Source organism: Penicillium psychrofluorescens (assembly GCF_964197705.1).
Source record: "Penicillium psychrofluorescens genome assembly, chromosome: 1".
In the NCBI taxonomy this organism is placed as follows: Eukaryota; Fungi; Ascomycota; class Eurotiomycetes; order Eurotiales; family Aspergillaceae; genus Penicillium; species Penicillium psychrofluorescens.
The window spans coordinates 3,937,939-3,953,906 of NC_133439.1; the positions used below are offsets into that span (position 1 = coordinate 3,937,939).

Here is a 15,968-nt window from a genome sequence, read left to right on the forward strand (position 1 = left end):
GTGTAGGGACCCAAGGTAGACGAGGCTGCTGCCTCCGAGGCCCAAGGTAGTACAAGGTGAAGGACAGAGTGTCCCGGATTTCCTGGGGGTGCTCGGTGTTGAATCACGGCTGACTTGGGCTGACTGACACCAAAAATGTCCCCACCCACAGCGTGGCGCCGTTTCCCCAGCCGTCAGGACCGACCGGAGAAGAATGCGGGCGACACGGGAACAGCGATTCCCCGCCCGCGGATCCGATCACTGCAGACAACCAAAGGGGCGGTCGATCTGGATGTGTGTATGCTAGTCTGCTGCAAAGAAAGGGATCGTCCAGCCAAGTGTGGCGCAGAGACAGGCAGCGGCCGTTAGGTGACTGTTTTGCTTTGGCGGCTAATTAGTCAGCCCGAATCGCCCGGTTGAGCATCATGCATGCACCGCAGATCCAAACCGGATGACCGGCGCTTTGGGCTTTGGGCAGTTACGAGCTACGCAGGAGGCTCGATCGGGCCCCCAATACACAGGATTCCATTCGCCGGACAGAACGGAAAGTAACTAGGAGGGACGCTCGTCATAGGGAGTAAATTAAAATGATCAAAAACACACAGACGCCCGCCCGGAGAAGATTCGGTATGTAAATGGTACAAATAAATCACATCGAATAAGAAACAAAACAATCAGTAATCCGAGTAGGTCTCGTAGTGAGATGGATACCCGTTGGCCGGGGCATGCGGTGGTGGGTAGGCACTGAGGGTGCGCAGGCGGCGTTCTACAAATACGTTAGCAGGGAAACCAGAAAAAAAAAAAAAGACGACCGGGCGGTAGACTCACCCTTTTCGAAATCACGCCACCGCTTCATCGTGATCTTGGTGCTGTCGAACTCGCCCTCTTCCGCCCCGTGGCCCTTGTCCTTCTCACCCGCCGTCTTGCGCGTGTCGCCCCAGCTGAAGTCGTCGAACTTCCAGAACGAGTACGTGGGCAGGACAAAGTTCCAAATGGGCAGCGAAATCAGGTAGATGAGCATCCACAAGACGTAGACAAGGCGGTGGGCGGTCACGACAATCAGCAGACCCGGGAGACCCAGAATGAGGCCCAACAGGACCAAGGGAATGATTTGCACCGGTTGGTGGACGATGGAATGAATGACAACGTAGAAAGTGAACGCGATGGCGGCGGGGAGCACCAGCGTTCCCACCAGCTCAACGAAAATAACGAACTGCATGCTGAAGCAGAAGGTCCCGCACAGATCGCGGACGAGCACCAGCTCCATCAGGTTGTGCACGGTACTGTTGATCCAGCGGCGGCGCTGAGACAGCAGAACCATGAACTTGTCGGGCACAACCGTCTTGCACACAGCCTGGGGAACGAAAGTCTGCTTGCGCTTCGGGAAGGTCTTGAGCATGAGCGTGGTCAAGTACCGATCCTCACCGAGAAGCAGCAGATTTTTCTTGTGCAGGGTGTCGACAACATTCTCCGAATAGTGCTCGACGATGTCCGGGTTGGCCAGGATCGGCACCCAGTAGTTCTGGCCACCCTTCGGGGCCTTGATGCGGTACATGGTGAAACAGCCCGGCAGACAGGTGACACCACCGAAGACGGATTCGAACGACTTGGCTTGGTGATGCGAAATGAAGTACTCGAACACCTGGATCATCGTCACCCAGCTGTCGGTTTTGTTGGCGATCTTGGTCTCTCCGCAGAGACCCATGATTTCCGGATCCTTGACCATGGCCGAAACCATGTGCGTCAAGCTATCCGGGAACACCTTGGTATCGGCATCGACCATCAGACACACTTCGTAGAAATCAGGAGGGATTCCAGTCACGTTCCAGAGTCCGTTGAAGATTTCGAATTCCAGCTCGGTCATTCGCTCATCGAACATGACCTTCTGCAAGAACGACATCAAAATGATCTGGCTGTCTCGCTTGCCTCGGTTGCCCGGTTTGGACTGGGTGGCTTCCTCCGGTGTGCCGCACTTGACAATCACCATCATGGGGACGCGCTGCTGCTTCTCCAGAGGGATGACAGAGTTGTCGCCATAGTCGTAGAACCCAGAATAGACCTTGGACATGTTGTGTCGTTTGGAGCCAGTAGCCACCGCCACGTACGAGAATGGCTGAACATCCTCAGGCAGAACCACATGGTCGTGCATCATACCCAACACGATATCCGGTGTCGAGAACTCTTCGCCTTTGCCCTTGATGACACCATCGCAGATCACAAGGATGGCCTTGTGACTGTTGGGATAGTCGGTCATGGCGATCGAGTCCAGCGTGGTCCGAATTCCGTCTTCACCTTCCGAGTAACAGGTCACCAGGCAGATCGCGTGCGCCAGGGGGTATCCAAATGGCTGCCATTCAGGCGGCGGTTGGGGCACAACAGCCTCGTGAATAAACCCAGCCGGACCAGGACCCTCGGATTCCGAGATGAGCGTTGAATAAGGCTGCTCTGGGTGGGCGCCTGGGGGAACCAAGCTGGTGCGGCTGGCAGTGGGAGCAGCATTGTAGTGGGAATTGTCAGCACTGAGAGTACCACGGCTGCTGTTGTGGCTCAACTTGTACATAGTACCACTCGTAGTCGAAGCCGGCATGAGTCGGGAAGTCGAGTTCTGGCTTGCCATCGTGATGTACTGGGGGTTGGTCTTGGCGCTGCTACTACTTCCCACGACGTACGGACTCGTGAAACGAGACGTTGTCGGCAGAAAGCTAGCCCGCTTATTCAAGCCGCGATCCGGAGCCACGGGGGGATCAGCCATTCGAGGGGCAGGTCGATAGATGTCGTTGGACCAATCTTCGATTTGCTGGTTACGGGTCCTGGGATCGGAGCTCATGCTCGTCCGTTGGGCGGCAAATCGGGGAGACAGAAACCATTGAAACAGCAAGGCAAAAGCAAACTTGGTAACCACGATTGATAGAATGAAGATCAAAGCCAAGTAGAGCACAACCTTGGAGGCGATGCACCCCACGGTATCAGTGTCAATACTGCCCACTTTGATAATCTGGGACAGGCATTGTCCGATCTTCTTGTCCTGTCCACTTTGGAGATAGTAGGTCAGGTCGACACCGCGGACATCAGGATTCTCACGCAGGGCATCGAACTCGGAGGGCCATGTCACTTGGGACTTGTTAAACCAGCGGAGAAGATCAAGATCAAGAACATTTCCCGAATACACCGCAAGATTCCGGCTCTTGTTCCTCGTGTCGTCCCACGTGAAGTAGACATCTCCGGACGACGAGAGACCGTAGAAGGCTTTCCGGGCGTGCCCGGAGGTATGGCATGCCCAACCCAGGTAGTAATCCACCGTCAAGTTGGGCTGCGATGACCCATCCTGGTTGTAGGCCGCGCAGGGGAAGTACCATCCAAGATCACCGTTGTCATTTGTGGGAACGTCGCCCCCGGGAATAGCAGTAATAAGCCCTTTGCAGGCGCCATTGACTTGTTGGAAGAAAAAGCTGCCATCCTGGCCGCCATACTTGTGCGGCAAGTCGTACAAGACGTCACTTCCAGCCGGAATGCCGGCCGCCGCCGGGTGAGTCGAGCCCTCGAGATTGTAGGCTTGTCCATGGAAAATCATGTATCCATTCCCGATGTCGTTGACCTTCATACGCACAGGCGGCGTTCCGCAGACTGTAGCCGTGAAACCGAACGTGAGAAACCCGACAAACGCGGCGACCATGAGGATGCAGCTAATCAGTCCAATCTTCTCCCTCCAAGCCTGCCGCTGCTCCCTCTGAGGCATGCCGAAACAGCGGAGAACAAAATCGGGGATAAAAAAGGTGATTAGTGCACAATAAGTAGTCCACAAATCGGGCGGACGAGCCTGCTCCACAGCTTTTTGGCGTCGTTTTTCTTCTGCGGTTCCCCGCGATGTACGTCGTGAGGAGCGCTTCTTTTTCTTCGAGGCGCGATGCCGGCTGGGAGCACGTTCCATCGGCTTGTTCACGTTGCCGCGCGCCCCGTAGAGCTGGTTCTTATCCTTCAGATCCATGCTCCGCGAGCTGTTCGTTTCGGCTTCACCATCGGCATCCAGTAATGGGTCTGTTGTAGGGTACGTGTTCAAGCGTTGCGAGCGTTGGCGATAGTGGTAATGAGGGTCGTCATGATCGATCCGTCGGCGCTCTGGTTTGACCAGACTCCTCTTTCGTTGCACTCCTCCCCCTTTCTCCATCCGTTCATCATCGGTCTCGGCGTGTCGTCGCTGGCTGTGCGAATGTCGGCGGCGGTGACGGTGGGAAGTTGGGGTTGCAGGAGAGTCACTGTAGGTACCGCTCTCGATGTCGCGACGGCGTCGCCTTGACGGCTCGCGAAACGCGTGTACCTCCTCTCGCCGAGGCGAGGACTTGCCCGGCCTCTGCGGCAAAGACATGGCGCTGCTGTAGGTTTCAGGGTCAGCCACGGGTCCATCCCCGGGAGAGGGGCCACGTAGTTGCCGGGATGTTTGGGGGTCGCACTCACCCGTCAAAGGGTCCTGGTCACCAACCAGGCCAAAGAAATGTGTGCAAGTACTTATGAGACCGAGGTGCGATGAAACATATCAAATGCGATCAACAGCTGAAGTCCCCGGATTTTCCGAGTGATGCGACGCGAGTTGGGCTACTGGGACAGGAACACGGGCTTGCTTTGATTATAGGATCACAGGATCTTTCCAGGTTGTTCCAAGGGGGATTCCGACGGTCCAAGAGCAAATCGCAGGTCGGGCGAGAACGAAAGTGGTGGGTTGTCGCGAAGGACAGACAAGCTGACGGTCGGGGTGGAGAATAAACAAAGTCCGCTCCACACTCCCCAGGGCGACGGGTCGGCGAGAAGCGAAAGTGTAGGTAAATGAAAACGGGGAAATGTAACGAGAGAACAGTGATCAACAGAAGGAGAGGACCCCGGGTGCGAGGGAGAAAGGGACTTGGAAGGGTTCTGAGGGGGAGAGAGAGGGAGAGAGAGACAGGGTCCGGGCCATCGTCCCCCAGAGTCACCCGGCATTTTTCTCCTTTCTCGCTTGGCACCACTGGGGACTGGCTTAGGTTAGGGGGATGGCCGGATCCACCAATAGCAGTGGCCACGACAGGGTAAAAATACGACGGGAGTCGGGAGCCGATCTAGTGAGGATCTGACTACACGATCAATATTCCGATGCGTCTGATAGGGCTGGCTATGGTCATCATGAAGTAATCTCCAGCCCATTGTCTCAATCACCGCTCCACGATGGTATGGTATACTTGCGCAAAATGTTCAGGAGCAACCATACGAACAATGATGGGCTCAATAGCGGCGGAGAGATCAATAGCATCAATAAGACCAATGACAGCTTCCTGGCCGATCTGCCAGCACCCATCAATCGATATATCTATCAAGGCCGACGGCAGTTGGAGGATGTCTACAACCGGGAATTCGATCGATTTTCGCATGACCAAACTGGACAGCTCAGTCAATTCGTGCTATTCTCCAACATCGACGAACAAACTTTTGGGCGCGACTTTTGTGAGCGAACAGTGAGCTGGACTTCATACAGCGCATCCGAGCAGTTACTCCTGGTCAAAATGGTGACTGACGAGCATGCGGCGGCTTCCGAGGCTTTCAACGTGATCCTCATGGATGCTATACGGCCTATGGGCGTGGTTAAAACAGTGAGGCTTTTTGGGAATGCCACCCTCCCTGGAAAAGAAGCCGACAAAGCCTATGGACCTCGTCGCCCACCGCGAGGGTATGACCGATCCTGGCCCACTGTCGTTTTGGAGGTGGCTGTCTCCGAGCCTGCATCTAAGCTCACGAGCGACATTCGTCACTGGTTCGGAAAATCGGAGGGCAAAGTCAACATCGTCCTGAAAATTCGGGTTGATCGTAAGAGACCCATGATCACGATTGAAAAATGGGAGATGGCGGAGGATCGCATCAACCGCACACAGGTCGTCGAGATTTCAAAGAGGAAGAAGGGTGACGAGGAGATCACCGTGTCAGGCGCCCCCCTTCTCATAGAATTCGACAAGCTATTTCGACGTGCCCCCGAGCCGCCCATGGAATCAGACATTCGGATCGGCCAGGAGGGCCTCAGTGAACTCGCATCGTCGGTCTGGGAGGAGCAGGGGTTTTAGCACGGATATGTCTTCCCTCTGGTGAGGCAGTTGTGTTGGCAAGCGCAGTCAATTTGCGAGTGGTTTCTTTACTGGGTAGATTAGTTAGGGCTGTAATCTTTGTGCAGGCCACGAAGCACCAAAGCACCAACTCATATTCTTGCATTGAACCTTGAAAAAGTATTGAAATATACTTTGATTCGAGTAACCTCATCTACTCAAGTCTTGTCCTTAAGACACGAGTCCTCCCTTGAATGTTACCAAAGATTAAGATCCCGAAATAGTTAGTGCACAACAGCCTCGAATGCAACGGATGCCTACATAAGCTGAGGCTCCCCTTCACGGAGTGTGGCTTGATAGCCGATCCACAGCCGATCGCACTCGTACCGAGTGTCTGTGATCGACACGCTGGCGGACGATCATCTCCGATGGGCCGCCCATCAAGCCCGTCGATGCAGGTATACCAAGCGACTAGTTCATGCAATAGGCGACCTATACACCAATCACAGCACGCACGCCACTCGGTGGAGCAAGGTCCCTCCTGGGTTGCCGGTTTGCCAGTTCCGACTCGCGGTTCTTTGCTTATTTATGATTTCTGGACGGACCATCCCACCCCCTGTCGAGCCACGTTCCCTGGCTGAAACCACCAGAAGGCAGAAGTGGAGCTATCGGGAAGCACTGCCGAGAGGGAGCACGGACAGAATGGGTTTGAGGCAGAAGGACAAGCAGCAGTTCGCTTACTCCGTACCAATCACGGTCTGATTCGCGAGGGAGTAGACGGGACTAGATATTCGAGCTCGAAGTAGCCCTGTCATATAGGGCAGACTCGTCAGTGACCCTAGTACGCGAACCACGTATGCTACTCTACTTTTATGTGTATATATTTTATGACAGGGCTCATGACCGCAAGGAGCTTCTGAAATAGACATGTACTAGGACGGGCCGTGCGAGAGTTCCCACCTCCCAGAGACCGATAAACTCAATCAGTTTACATTGTTTATGTATTATTATGCACGGCCCGACATTCCTAGAGGACCAGCGTAAGCACAAGAAAAAAGGTGACATGAAGGGCCAGATATCGTTCAAACCGAGTCGGCCCAAGCCTCCTGGCTCCGGGTAGAGCAAGGTAGCTAGGGCCTTGCTAGGGTTCTATTCAAGGCAGTATTCGGCGACACCCCTTTAACTGCCTCCTCGTTTTCCACCCAGGGGAGAGATGAGAATGAAAAAGAAAGGTTTCATTGGGCCACGCACGGATAGTCGGAAGCGCGGGACGAAGAAGGAAAGAAAAAAAACTTGAGTTAGTGCGCTGCACCCAAGTCCCCGTTGCTACTAGTCTGATGTGCCGTCTGTGCCCCCGCGTCTCGCAGTGGAGAAATTCAGAGCAACATCGATCTTCATCCACCGATCGGGGCTCTGTCTGTCTGTCTGGCTGTCTGTCTGTTTGTGAGAAGGAGGCTAGGGCTCAAAAGGAGATGAGACTAAAAAGGAGATAAGGCTCCGTTTCAGTTCCCGCGACTTGCGGTGGAGGTGGAAGGGCAACGGGTAGCGAGCAACGACCTGGCGTGATGATGACCCGGACGATTTTTGTCTCACTTGCATCCGCGTGTCTGTAATACTCAGCCATCCTTCAGTCACTACCAAAGTCAGTAATGAGTTCGTCGTTCTCTATTCGAGACATATAATGCAACCTGACGGGGGTATTAATAGGCGGCACACTCGCATTTATCAATCACGACTGGATTTCTCCTTCTCCTTCTTCCCCCCCGATCGCCCCTCGCTTCATAACTATAGTGATCCTCCGCTACTACAACAACCCATTTTTTTGCCACCCTCGAGCGGTGTTTGGTCCACCTCCAGCATATCCACAACACTCCTGGCGCTAGTTACTGACCCTCCTTGTTAGCGATAAGGAGGTCTCCTCTTTCTTTGCGCAATTTCTCCGCTTCTCCTCACCAACCAAGGCTCCATAATTCCCGCTCTCTCTCTCTCTTTCTTTCTCTTTCTTCTCACACCGCTGTGTCCACCAGCCTGCTGCCCACACCGAGAGCATTGCAGGCTCTCCCCGGCAATCATGGCGAGCTCTGCAGCCAACAACTATCGCCAGCAGCCACTCGCTTCCCCTCCACCCGCTTACAACCCTTCCTCTTCTCTATCACAACAACCCGACACGCCACGAACGGTGCCTCCGCAGCCGAGTTTGAGCATTAATCGAAAACCCCTGCGATCGTCGACGTCCCAGACGGTGACATCAACGGGCCATAATGCGCCCTTTTCGCCGCCGCAGATCGACCATGGGGCCGACCTCTCGCAGCCCGAAAGCGCGCAGATCATGAACGCGCAAGATGACAACGGCCCCGAAACGCCGCAGCTGCAGCTGCCCGACGTTGCAGCCATGTCGCTAGAGGATCCAGTATCACCACAACAACAGCTCTGGGATCCGTCGTACCCGCAACGGAAAGGCTCCATGCGACCGCAGGTGTATTTGCAGTCGGAGCAGCCGCTCGACCAGACTCCTTCCAGCAGCGAGGATGGCCATGGCAACACCCAAAAGGCCGGCTCATTCATTGAGCGAGAGGCGCAAAGTGGAAGCCACAACAGCTCCTCTCGTGGCAGCTTGGAAAGCCTGGCGCAGACTTCGGACAGCTATGAACCGCTCCATTACCACCACCAACAATACCAGAATTCCAGGACCGGTCTCCGATCGGTATCTGCCTTGAGTCCAACGGATAATAGGTCCGGATCCACGGGTAATTTAGTCGCCCAGCGTTCTCGCATTGCGCGGCCGCTCTCTGCGTACTCTTCGGTCTCCGACTTTGGCGGCCATCGACGCAATCTCTCCGCATCGCCTTATATGCATGCTCGCTCTTCATCACGGAACTCAACTGCATCGCCAGATAACCGATCGCTCTCACTCCTGGATCTTCTGAACACCTCGTATCCCCAGCCTGGCCCCGTGCCTGCCCAGCTCGATAACTCGTATCTTCGAAGCGCTGTCGGAAACAACGCATCGCTGCTCACCAATAAGCAGACCTTTGAGATGTATCTAGGCAATGTGAAGAAGACCGACGAGCCATCCGTTCAATACGAGTTTGCAGTGTTTATGGTCAACTCGATGCGTGAAATGCCCAATGTGGATTTGGAAGATGGAGACACCATTACCCGTGCCAGACTGGGCCGAGAAGCTCGATCGATTTTGCAGCGCCTCGCTGACCGCAGCTATCCATTTGCACAATATTATCTTGGAGATGGGTATGCATCTGGTCTGTTCAGTAAAGGAAGAGAAGACTACGACCGGGCATTCCCGCTCTTTGTGGCGGCTAGCAAACACGGCCACGTCGAGGCTTGTTACCGTGTAGCTCTGTGCTACGAATTTGGATGGGGCTGTCGAGTCGAAGGAGGGCGTGCGGTTCAATTCTACCGCCAGGCTGCGTCCAAGAACCACCCGGGTGCCATGCTGCGCATGGCCAAGGCATGCTTGGGAGGTGATATGGGACTAGGCACTCGGTACCGAGAAGGCATCAAGTGGCTAAAGCGCGCCGCGGAGTCCTCCGATGCGCAATACAACTCGGCTCCGTATGAACTGGGCGTGCTCCACGAGACCGGCTACGGCGGCGACATCTTCAAGGACGAATCCTACGCCGCGCAGCTTTTCACCCGATCCGCGGAGTTGGGTCATGTGGAGGCATCGTATCGTTTGGGAGACGCCTACGAGCACGGGAAACTGAACTGTCCGCGAGACCCGGCATTGAGCATCCACTTCTACACCAACGCGGCGCAAAACGGGCATCAGCTAGCCATGATGGCTCTCTGTGCTTGGTACCTGGTTGGTGCCGAGCCTGTTCTTGACAAGGATGAGATGGAGGCGTACGAATGGGCTGCACGGGCTGCTGGCCTTGGTATGAGTTTTGGCAATCCTTTTTGTTGACCATTGCTAACTTGCTCTCAGGTCTCGCAAAAGCGCAGTACGCCATCGGTTACTTCACAGAAATGGGCATCGGGTGCCACCGTGATCCCCTCGAGGCCAACGTCTGGTATGTCAAGGCAGCAGACCAGGGCGACGAGCGGGCCAAGCACCGAATTGCTGCTATTCGGGCCGCCGCAGATGGAGGGAATCCCGCCTTTGTCGCTCGGAATGGAGGCCGTGTGAAGAAGGACGGAAAGGGCCCTGGTGAGTGTCTATACTGACTGGCCCGAGATATTGTTGCTGACTGGTATCTTAAAAGACTCTGACAAGGGCGTCAAAAAGCGATTCGTCATCTTTTAAACTCCCAACCCAGATACCCCGGCGATTTCCAAGTCACATCCATATCTCAACCTTTATGAACCCCCTCAATTTGCGCGGAGAAGTCGCAAGCCACAAATAATAATGCATAATTCTGCATGTCTGCATTTGCACCAGCAAAGCATTGCAATATCCCCTCAGAGCGACTCGGGTTGATTCCGATGTTTATACCAACCCAACCTACTCTCCCACGTCTGATCTTTTGAATTTCTTATTTTTCTTTTTCGATCCTGTGAATTCTCGCGCTTGGTCGCGTCGATTTACCATGCATGTGTGTTTACCTACTGTTGATCTCAGCCGATCATTGCATATACGGCATTCCCTCGGAGCAGAACCTAAATGTATGAATCCCCTGACAGAACGTCTGTCAGTGATACAGCTTCGTGCTGAAAACATATCCTTTCTCTTCCTTTCCTTTCCGGCGTGGCTTTATGTCTGACGTTATCATGCTCTTCCCTGTACCTCCGCACACTCGTAACTTTCTGGTCTTTCTGTTGCAAGGCGTTTATGGGAACTCTCGTCCTGGTTCATTTCCTTCTGATATTGGACTATGATAATCTTTGTTTGATCGTGCTAATTTTCGCATTTCTGGTCTTCTGTTTGGAAGAATTGCACCATTGTGGCATACGTCGTTTACGGATTGTATTACAGAAGCTCGAGCATGGACTCCATGTAGCGCCCAAGGGCAAGATATTTAAGTTCTTCTTGGCCTGTCCGACTGTATGTCGACTTCTCAGGTTTGTTTCCAACATTCTTAGCTGTGCATAACATGCGAACTCTACCTATTACCTATGAAGGTAGATCCCCGTGCATAATATCCATTTTCATCCATCGTCATTGAATACCACCACCCGCGTTTCAATGCGACATCACACCATCCAACAAGGATTCCTCACTCGAAAGCTAAGCATTGGCCCCCATGCGGGGCGAGCAATCCTGGTTGGCGCGACAGGGATTATTCGTAGAGCACCCCTGTTGCAAAGTGGAGACCTCGTTGCAAAGGATTGGGAAGGATGTAACTGCTCGGGTGTCGGTCATGCTTGGCATTGTCTTGATGGTTAGGGTTTAGCGTGGATGGTGAAGGGGTGGTAAGATTTCTATTGTTGGTTTTAGGGTTTCATATTTATAGATCTCAAACACATACGAATATATGTATATAGGATGCACTAGTGTTAATTGAGGGTCCTGTTTACTTCAAATCGGCCACTTTCCTCGGCTATCTAGATGAGGGTGAATCGGACATAGGATTTGGCTTGGATCCTGCCTATCCAAATCCAGTCCTTGTGCTTCTTGGCATGGCGATACGTGATGCAGTAGCCAAGACGAAGGGTGTCGATTACGCAACGCGACCACAAGTTTCTCGCGCCCATTGGGCCCAATCCAGCCACTTCAGCCGCAGCGGGGGTTCCCCGCCGGCCTCAGAAACTCCGGTCAGACTGTGGCTGTGTCGTATATAATAGCGCAGCCTCGGTGTGTTGGTTGGTGTTTTATCATATATTTTCATCATGGAAGTTCATGTAGTCTCAAAGCAGGACAACCGGCAACATGCGACCTTTGCCGTCCCCGAAGCTTCCCTGCCAGAGCTGGCTGCGTCTTCGATTCGCGTGCGCCCGGCGGTCATTAGCCTGACTTCGAACAATTTGACGTATGCGGGAATGGGTAATATGGCTCACTGGTATGCTTGTCAAGGCTCACGACCACAGCGTATTTGAACACCGTGGGTAGAATTCGAGAAATGTCTGACATTTCCTATGCAGGTGGGATACGTACCCGGTCTCTGAGAACTATCCAGCCCCGTACAATGACAGCTCAGCCTGGGGCATCGTTCCTGCTTGGGGATTTGCCACAATCCAGGAAAGCAATATTCCTGACTTGCCAAACGGAACCATGCTCTATGGGTTCTGGCCGACGTCGAACGCTCTGACAGACCTCAAGCTGGTACCATCTGAGCCGCAGGGCTACTGGACCGAAGTCAGCGAGCACCGCAAGCAGCTGATGACCATCTATAACATATACTGCGTAGAGCCTTCCAGCAGTGATACTTTCAATACGCCAGACGCGCTCGAGCGCCTGGGGTGGTCATCTGTCTTCCGTGCCATCTGGTCGGCTGGGTATGTGCTCAATGAGCATGTCTTCTCGGCCAACCCGCAGACTCAACCCTCAATCCACCCCCTCGGTAATCAGGCAGGGTTAAGCTGGACCGCCGACGACGGCGACCTGACGTCGGCCGTGGTGGTCAATCTGGGCGCGTCAACGAAGACAGCTCGTGTGTTCACGTACCATGCCTCGCGACGAGCACAGGATGTCGGACCCCTCGGGCTTCTGGAAGTGACCTCCGCCGTGACAGGCCTCTCGCAGGCCATGGAAAATCTGTCCCCCAGATTTCCCACGCGCACGATTGACTACTCCGACATCAAGGCTGAAGGAACCGCCGACTGGCTGAACGGCCTCAGGCCCTCAAAGATCGTCATTCTCGATTACGGCGCCCGCGGAAATGCATTGGAGCAGCTGCTGGAGCTGGTCAGGACACACTCTGACCTGAAATCTTGCAAGGTGGTGATTGTATCAATCGGATTCGAGCAAAAGGTAAAGCTCCTTTTTCTTTCGGCGTGCGCAGTGGTCATGTCGTGGTTTGCTGACGGACAAAAATAGGTATACACCAGCGAGGAGATGCAGGCAGTCGGCAAGGGAATGGCTCAGCTGGGGAAGATTCAGTTTAACACTTCCGGTGTTCGTGACACGCTGATGGAGAACATGTCTCGAGCGAAGTTCTTTGAGGTTTTGAATGAAGCATGGAGACAATGGCTTGCCGATCGCCCAAAAAGTGTACCAGACATGAATCTTGTGTGGGGCAAGGGGGTATCTGGTGTAGATGGGCTTAAAGGAGGTTGGGACGCACTGTGTCAGGGACAGGTGAAGGCGGGAGAGGCGATGGTGTATACAATGCAATGATGTAGATGCCTACAGGCAGCAGTGGGTGGTGTGCCTGAGGCTCCCTGCGTATATACAGTCGCACCTTCCTATTTGACCACAGCTGTTCTCTTTCATTCCTCCTCTTCTTCTTTTCTTCCGTCTTCATCTCCATCATCCGTTTTCTCTTAGTATCACCCTCATCGGCTCCAATTGATCACTCTTGTTTCGTCTCTCTTCTCCTCATCTCTCTCTGCCCAACGCTTTCTGTCCTGTCTCTATTCACCATACCACCTAAAATGTCTGCCATGGACGCAAACTTCTTCAAGGCATTTGTTGTTGTCGTCAGCGGCTCTTTTGCCAAATACAATCACGGTACGCCCCCATTCCCTCTGGCATCACCGATGGCTCCAAACAGCTTGAACTCGTGGCCGTCAATCTACTGACACTGAGCCCGGGCGACTTTTCACAGGCGAGGTGAAGGAGTTTGTGAAAGCCCACGGTGGGAGGAATTGCTCCACCGTCACAGATGATTGCACACACCTGATCACGTCCCAGAAAGACGTGGACAAGAAGTCCACCAAATGTAAGACGCCGTGGATCTGCGATCTTCCCCTGCATACAACTCAGTGCTTATAGTTTGCTTCCAGATCTGCAAGCTGTCAAGCGTTCTACCTGCCAGATTGTGTCTCTCGACTGGCTCCTTGACTCCGTGGAAGCCAAGAAGGCGCTTCCCGAGAAGTCCTATCTTCTTGCTTCCGGCGAACCTTCCACCAAAGACGGCAATCAGAACAGTAGTGCCGCCGAAAAAGTCGAAGACAAGAAACGACCTACCAATGAAGCTAGCGAAGTTGAACCTACCAACAAAAAGCTGAAGAACGCGCAAATCGCCAGCTCCAAGTCATTGAAGGTTCCTGCTGACAATGCCTTTGTTCATCAGCCCAATTTCTCAAGTATGTGGGACCCTCGTTGCAAAGGATACCCGAGAAACTAATGTGTTTGCTTACACAGACCCGAAAGTCTACATTGATGAATCTGGACTGATCTGGGATGCCACTCTGAACCAGACCAATGCGTCGTCCAACAAGAACAAGTTCTACCGCATTCAGATTCTGGTCGACAATACGGGAACTAGGTTTGTGACCTGGACTCACTGGGGCCGTGTGGGAGAGTATGGGCAGTCTAGCATACTGGCGAACGGAGCTTTGATTTATGCAAGGAACTTGTTTGAACGAAAGTTCAAGGACAAATCGGGCTTGAAGTGGGAAGATCGGCTCGATACCCCCAAAAACGGAAAGTACACGTTCATTGAGCGTGAATATGAAAAGGACGACGAAGATCTGCCACAGGCGGCCTCAGAGGACAAGATCAAGGTCGAGAGTGCCTTGCCAAAACCTACTCAGGAGCTGCTATCTTTCATCTTTGATGCCGACAACATGCTATCTACGATGGCGGAATTGTCGTACGACCCGGAGAAGCTGCCCCTAGGCAAGCTGAGCGAGCGAACACTCAAGGCCGGCTTCTCGATCCTCAATGAACTGTCGGAGCTGATCGCAGGCCCAGAATCGGCATCTTCTGCACAGGCTATGGAAGAGCTGAGCAATCGATACTTTACAACCATTCCTCACGTCTTTGGACGCAACAGGCCCCCCATGCTGAACACAGATGCTCAAATCAAGAAGGAGATTGAGCTTCTTGAGACACTGACGGAAATGGACATTGCGAATGACATCATGAAGAAGTCCAAGGACGACGAGGAAGTCAACGAGCTAGACCGTCAGTTTATGGGTCTGGGGCTGCAGGAAATGGCACAGCGTAATGCTCCTCTTTCATTGTCGTTTGGTCCAAAGAAACTAACCAGGACAGTTGACCACCAATCTGCAGAGTTCAAAGAACTGGAAAAATATCTTTCAATCTCTCGAGGGGCGACGCACTCTCTCAACTACCAGGTACCTTCAAAGCTTCGATGTCGACGACCTTGGATCTAACATTGACAGATCATTGATATTTTCCGAATTGACCGCAAAGGGGAGATTGATCGCCTGTCGTCATCGCGGTTCGCAAAGATGAAAAACACCAACCGTCGACTTCTTTGGCATGGATCTCGGAGCACCAATTTCGGCGGAATTTTGAGTCAAGGCCTGCGAATCGCACCACCTGAAGCACCCGTCAACGGATACATGTTCGGCAAGGGAGTCTACTTGGCAGATACGTCGAGTAAGTCTGCCAATTACTGCCACTCGTACAACAGCAACAACAAGGGCCTGCTTCTGCTGTGCGAGGTTGAACTTGGAGATCCCATGCTGGAGTTGTATGAGAATGACTATCTGGCCGGCGAGAAAGCTCGCGTCACGGGCTGTGTTGCAACTCTCGGGAAAGGGACCAGCACTCCAGGCGCTTGGAAAGATGCCAGCTGTGTGTACCAGGACTTGGGGGGCGTCAAGATGCCAGATGTGATGATCCCCACGTGCAACGACGATGCGGCCTTACTCCAGTACAACGAATACATTGTGTACGATGTGGCCCAGATTCGACAGCGTTACCTCTTCTATTTCAAACTATCAAACAAGCCATAGGGCTCAGTGTACCTTCCGTTGAACATTTGTTTAAAGCTGGCGTTGCCCTCACTCTCACCTCACTTCCCCCCGTCAATGGTATCGCTAGGACAGAAGGCGTCCTTCTATGAATGCATCTACCAAATGCTAAGCTCTGTCGCGTTAATCTAATGTCTTCATGCG

At 53.4% G+C, this 15,968-nt stretch overlaps 5 protein-coding genes across 5 annotated transcripts; 4 read left to right on the forward strand and 1 right to left on the reverse strand.

Moving 5' to 3' along the window:
- Positions 1-653: 653 nt before the first annotated feature.
- On the reverse strand, positions 654-4,342 carry PFLUO_LOCUS1461 (class 3; the record flags this gene model as incomplete). Its single annotated transcript, XM_073778503.1, has 2 exons — positions 654-745; positions 808-4,342. The coding sequence occupies 2 exons, from the start codon at positions 4,340-4,342 to the stop codon at positions 654-656; spliced, it is 3,627 nt and encodes a 1,208-aa protein (XP_073635551.1).
- Positions 4,343-5,195: 853 nt separating this feature from the next.
- Positions 5,196-6,059, forward strand: PFLUO_LOCUS1462 (uncharacterized protein; the record flags this gene model as incomplete). The annotated part of the gene is made up of 1 exon (XM_073778504.1): positions 5,196-6,059. One exon carries the CDS (start codon positions 5,196-5,198, stop codon positions 6,057-6,059), a length of 864 nt encoding a protein of 287 aa, XP_073635552.1.
- A 2,050-nt stretch (positions 6,060-8,109) lies between these two features.
- PFLUO_LOCUS1463 (Chitin synthase 4) lies at positions 8,110-10,302 on the forward strand (the record flags this gene model as incomplete). Its single annotated transcript, XM_073778505.1, has 3 exons — positions 8,110-9,934; positions 9,985-10,206; positions 10,262-10,302. The coding sequence occupies 3 exons, from the start codon at positions 8,110-8,112 to the stop codon at positions 10,300-10,302; spliced, it is 2,088 nt and encodes a 695-aa protein (XP_073635553.1).
- A 1,523-nt stretch (positions 10,303-11,825) lies between these two features.
- On the forward strand, positions 11,826-13,272 carry PFLUO_LOCUS1464 (uncharacterized protein; the record flags this gene model as incomplete). Its single annotated transcript, XM_073778506.1, has 3 exons — positions 11,826-11,995; positions 12,078-12,906; positions 12,973-13,272. 3 exons carry the CDS (start codon positions 11,826-11,828, stop codon positions 13,270-13,272), a joined length of 1,299 nt encoding a protein of 432 aa, XP_073635554.1.
- Positions 13,273-13,529: 257 nt separating this feature from the next.
- On the forward strand, positions 13,530-15,806 carry PFLUO_LOCUS1465 (uncharacterized protein; the record flags this gene model as incomplete). The annotated part of the gene is made up of 5 exons (XM_073778507.1): positions 13,530-13,605; positions 13,703-13,816; positions 13,881-14,183; positions 14,242-15,179; positions 15,228-15,806. 5 exons carry the CDS (start codon positions 13,530-13,532, stop codon positions 15,804-15,806), a joined length of 2,010 nt encoding a protein of 669 aa, XP_073635555.1.
- Between the last annotated feature and the right edge of the window lie 162 nt (positions 15,807-15,968).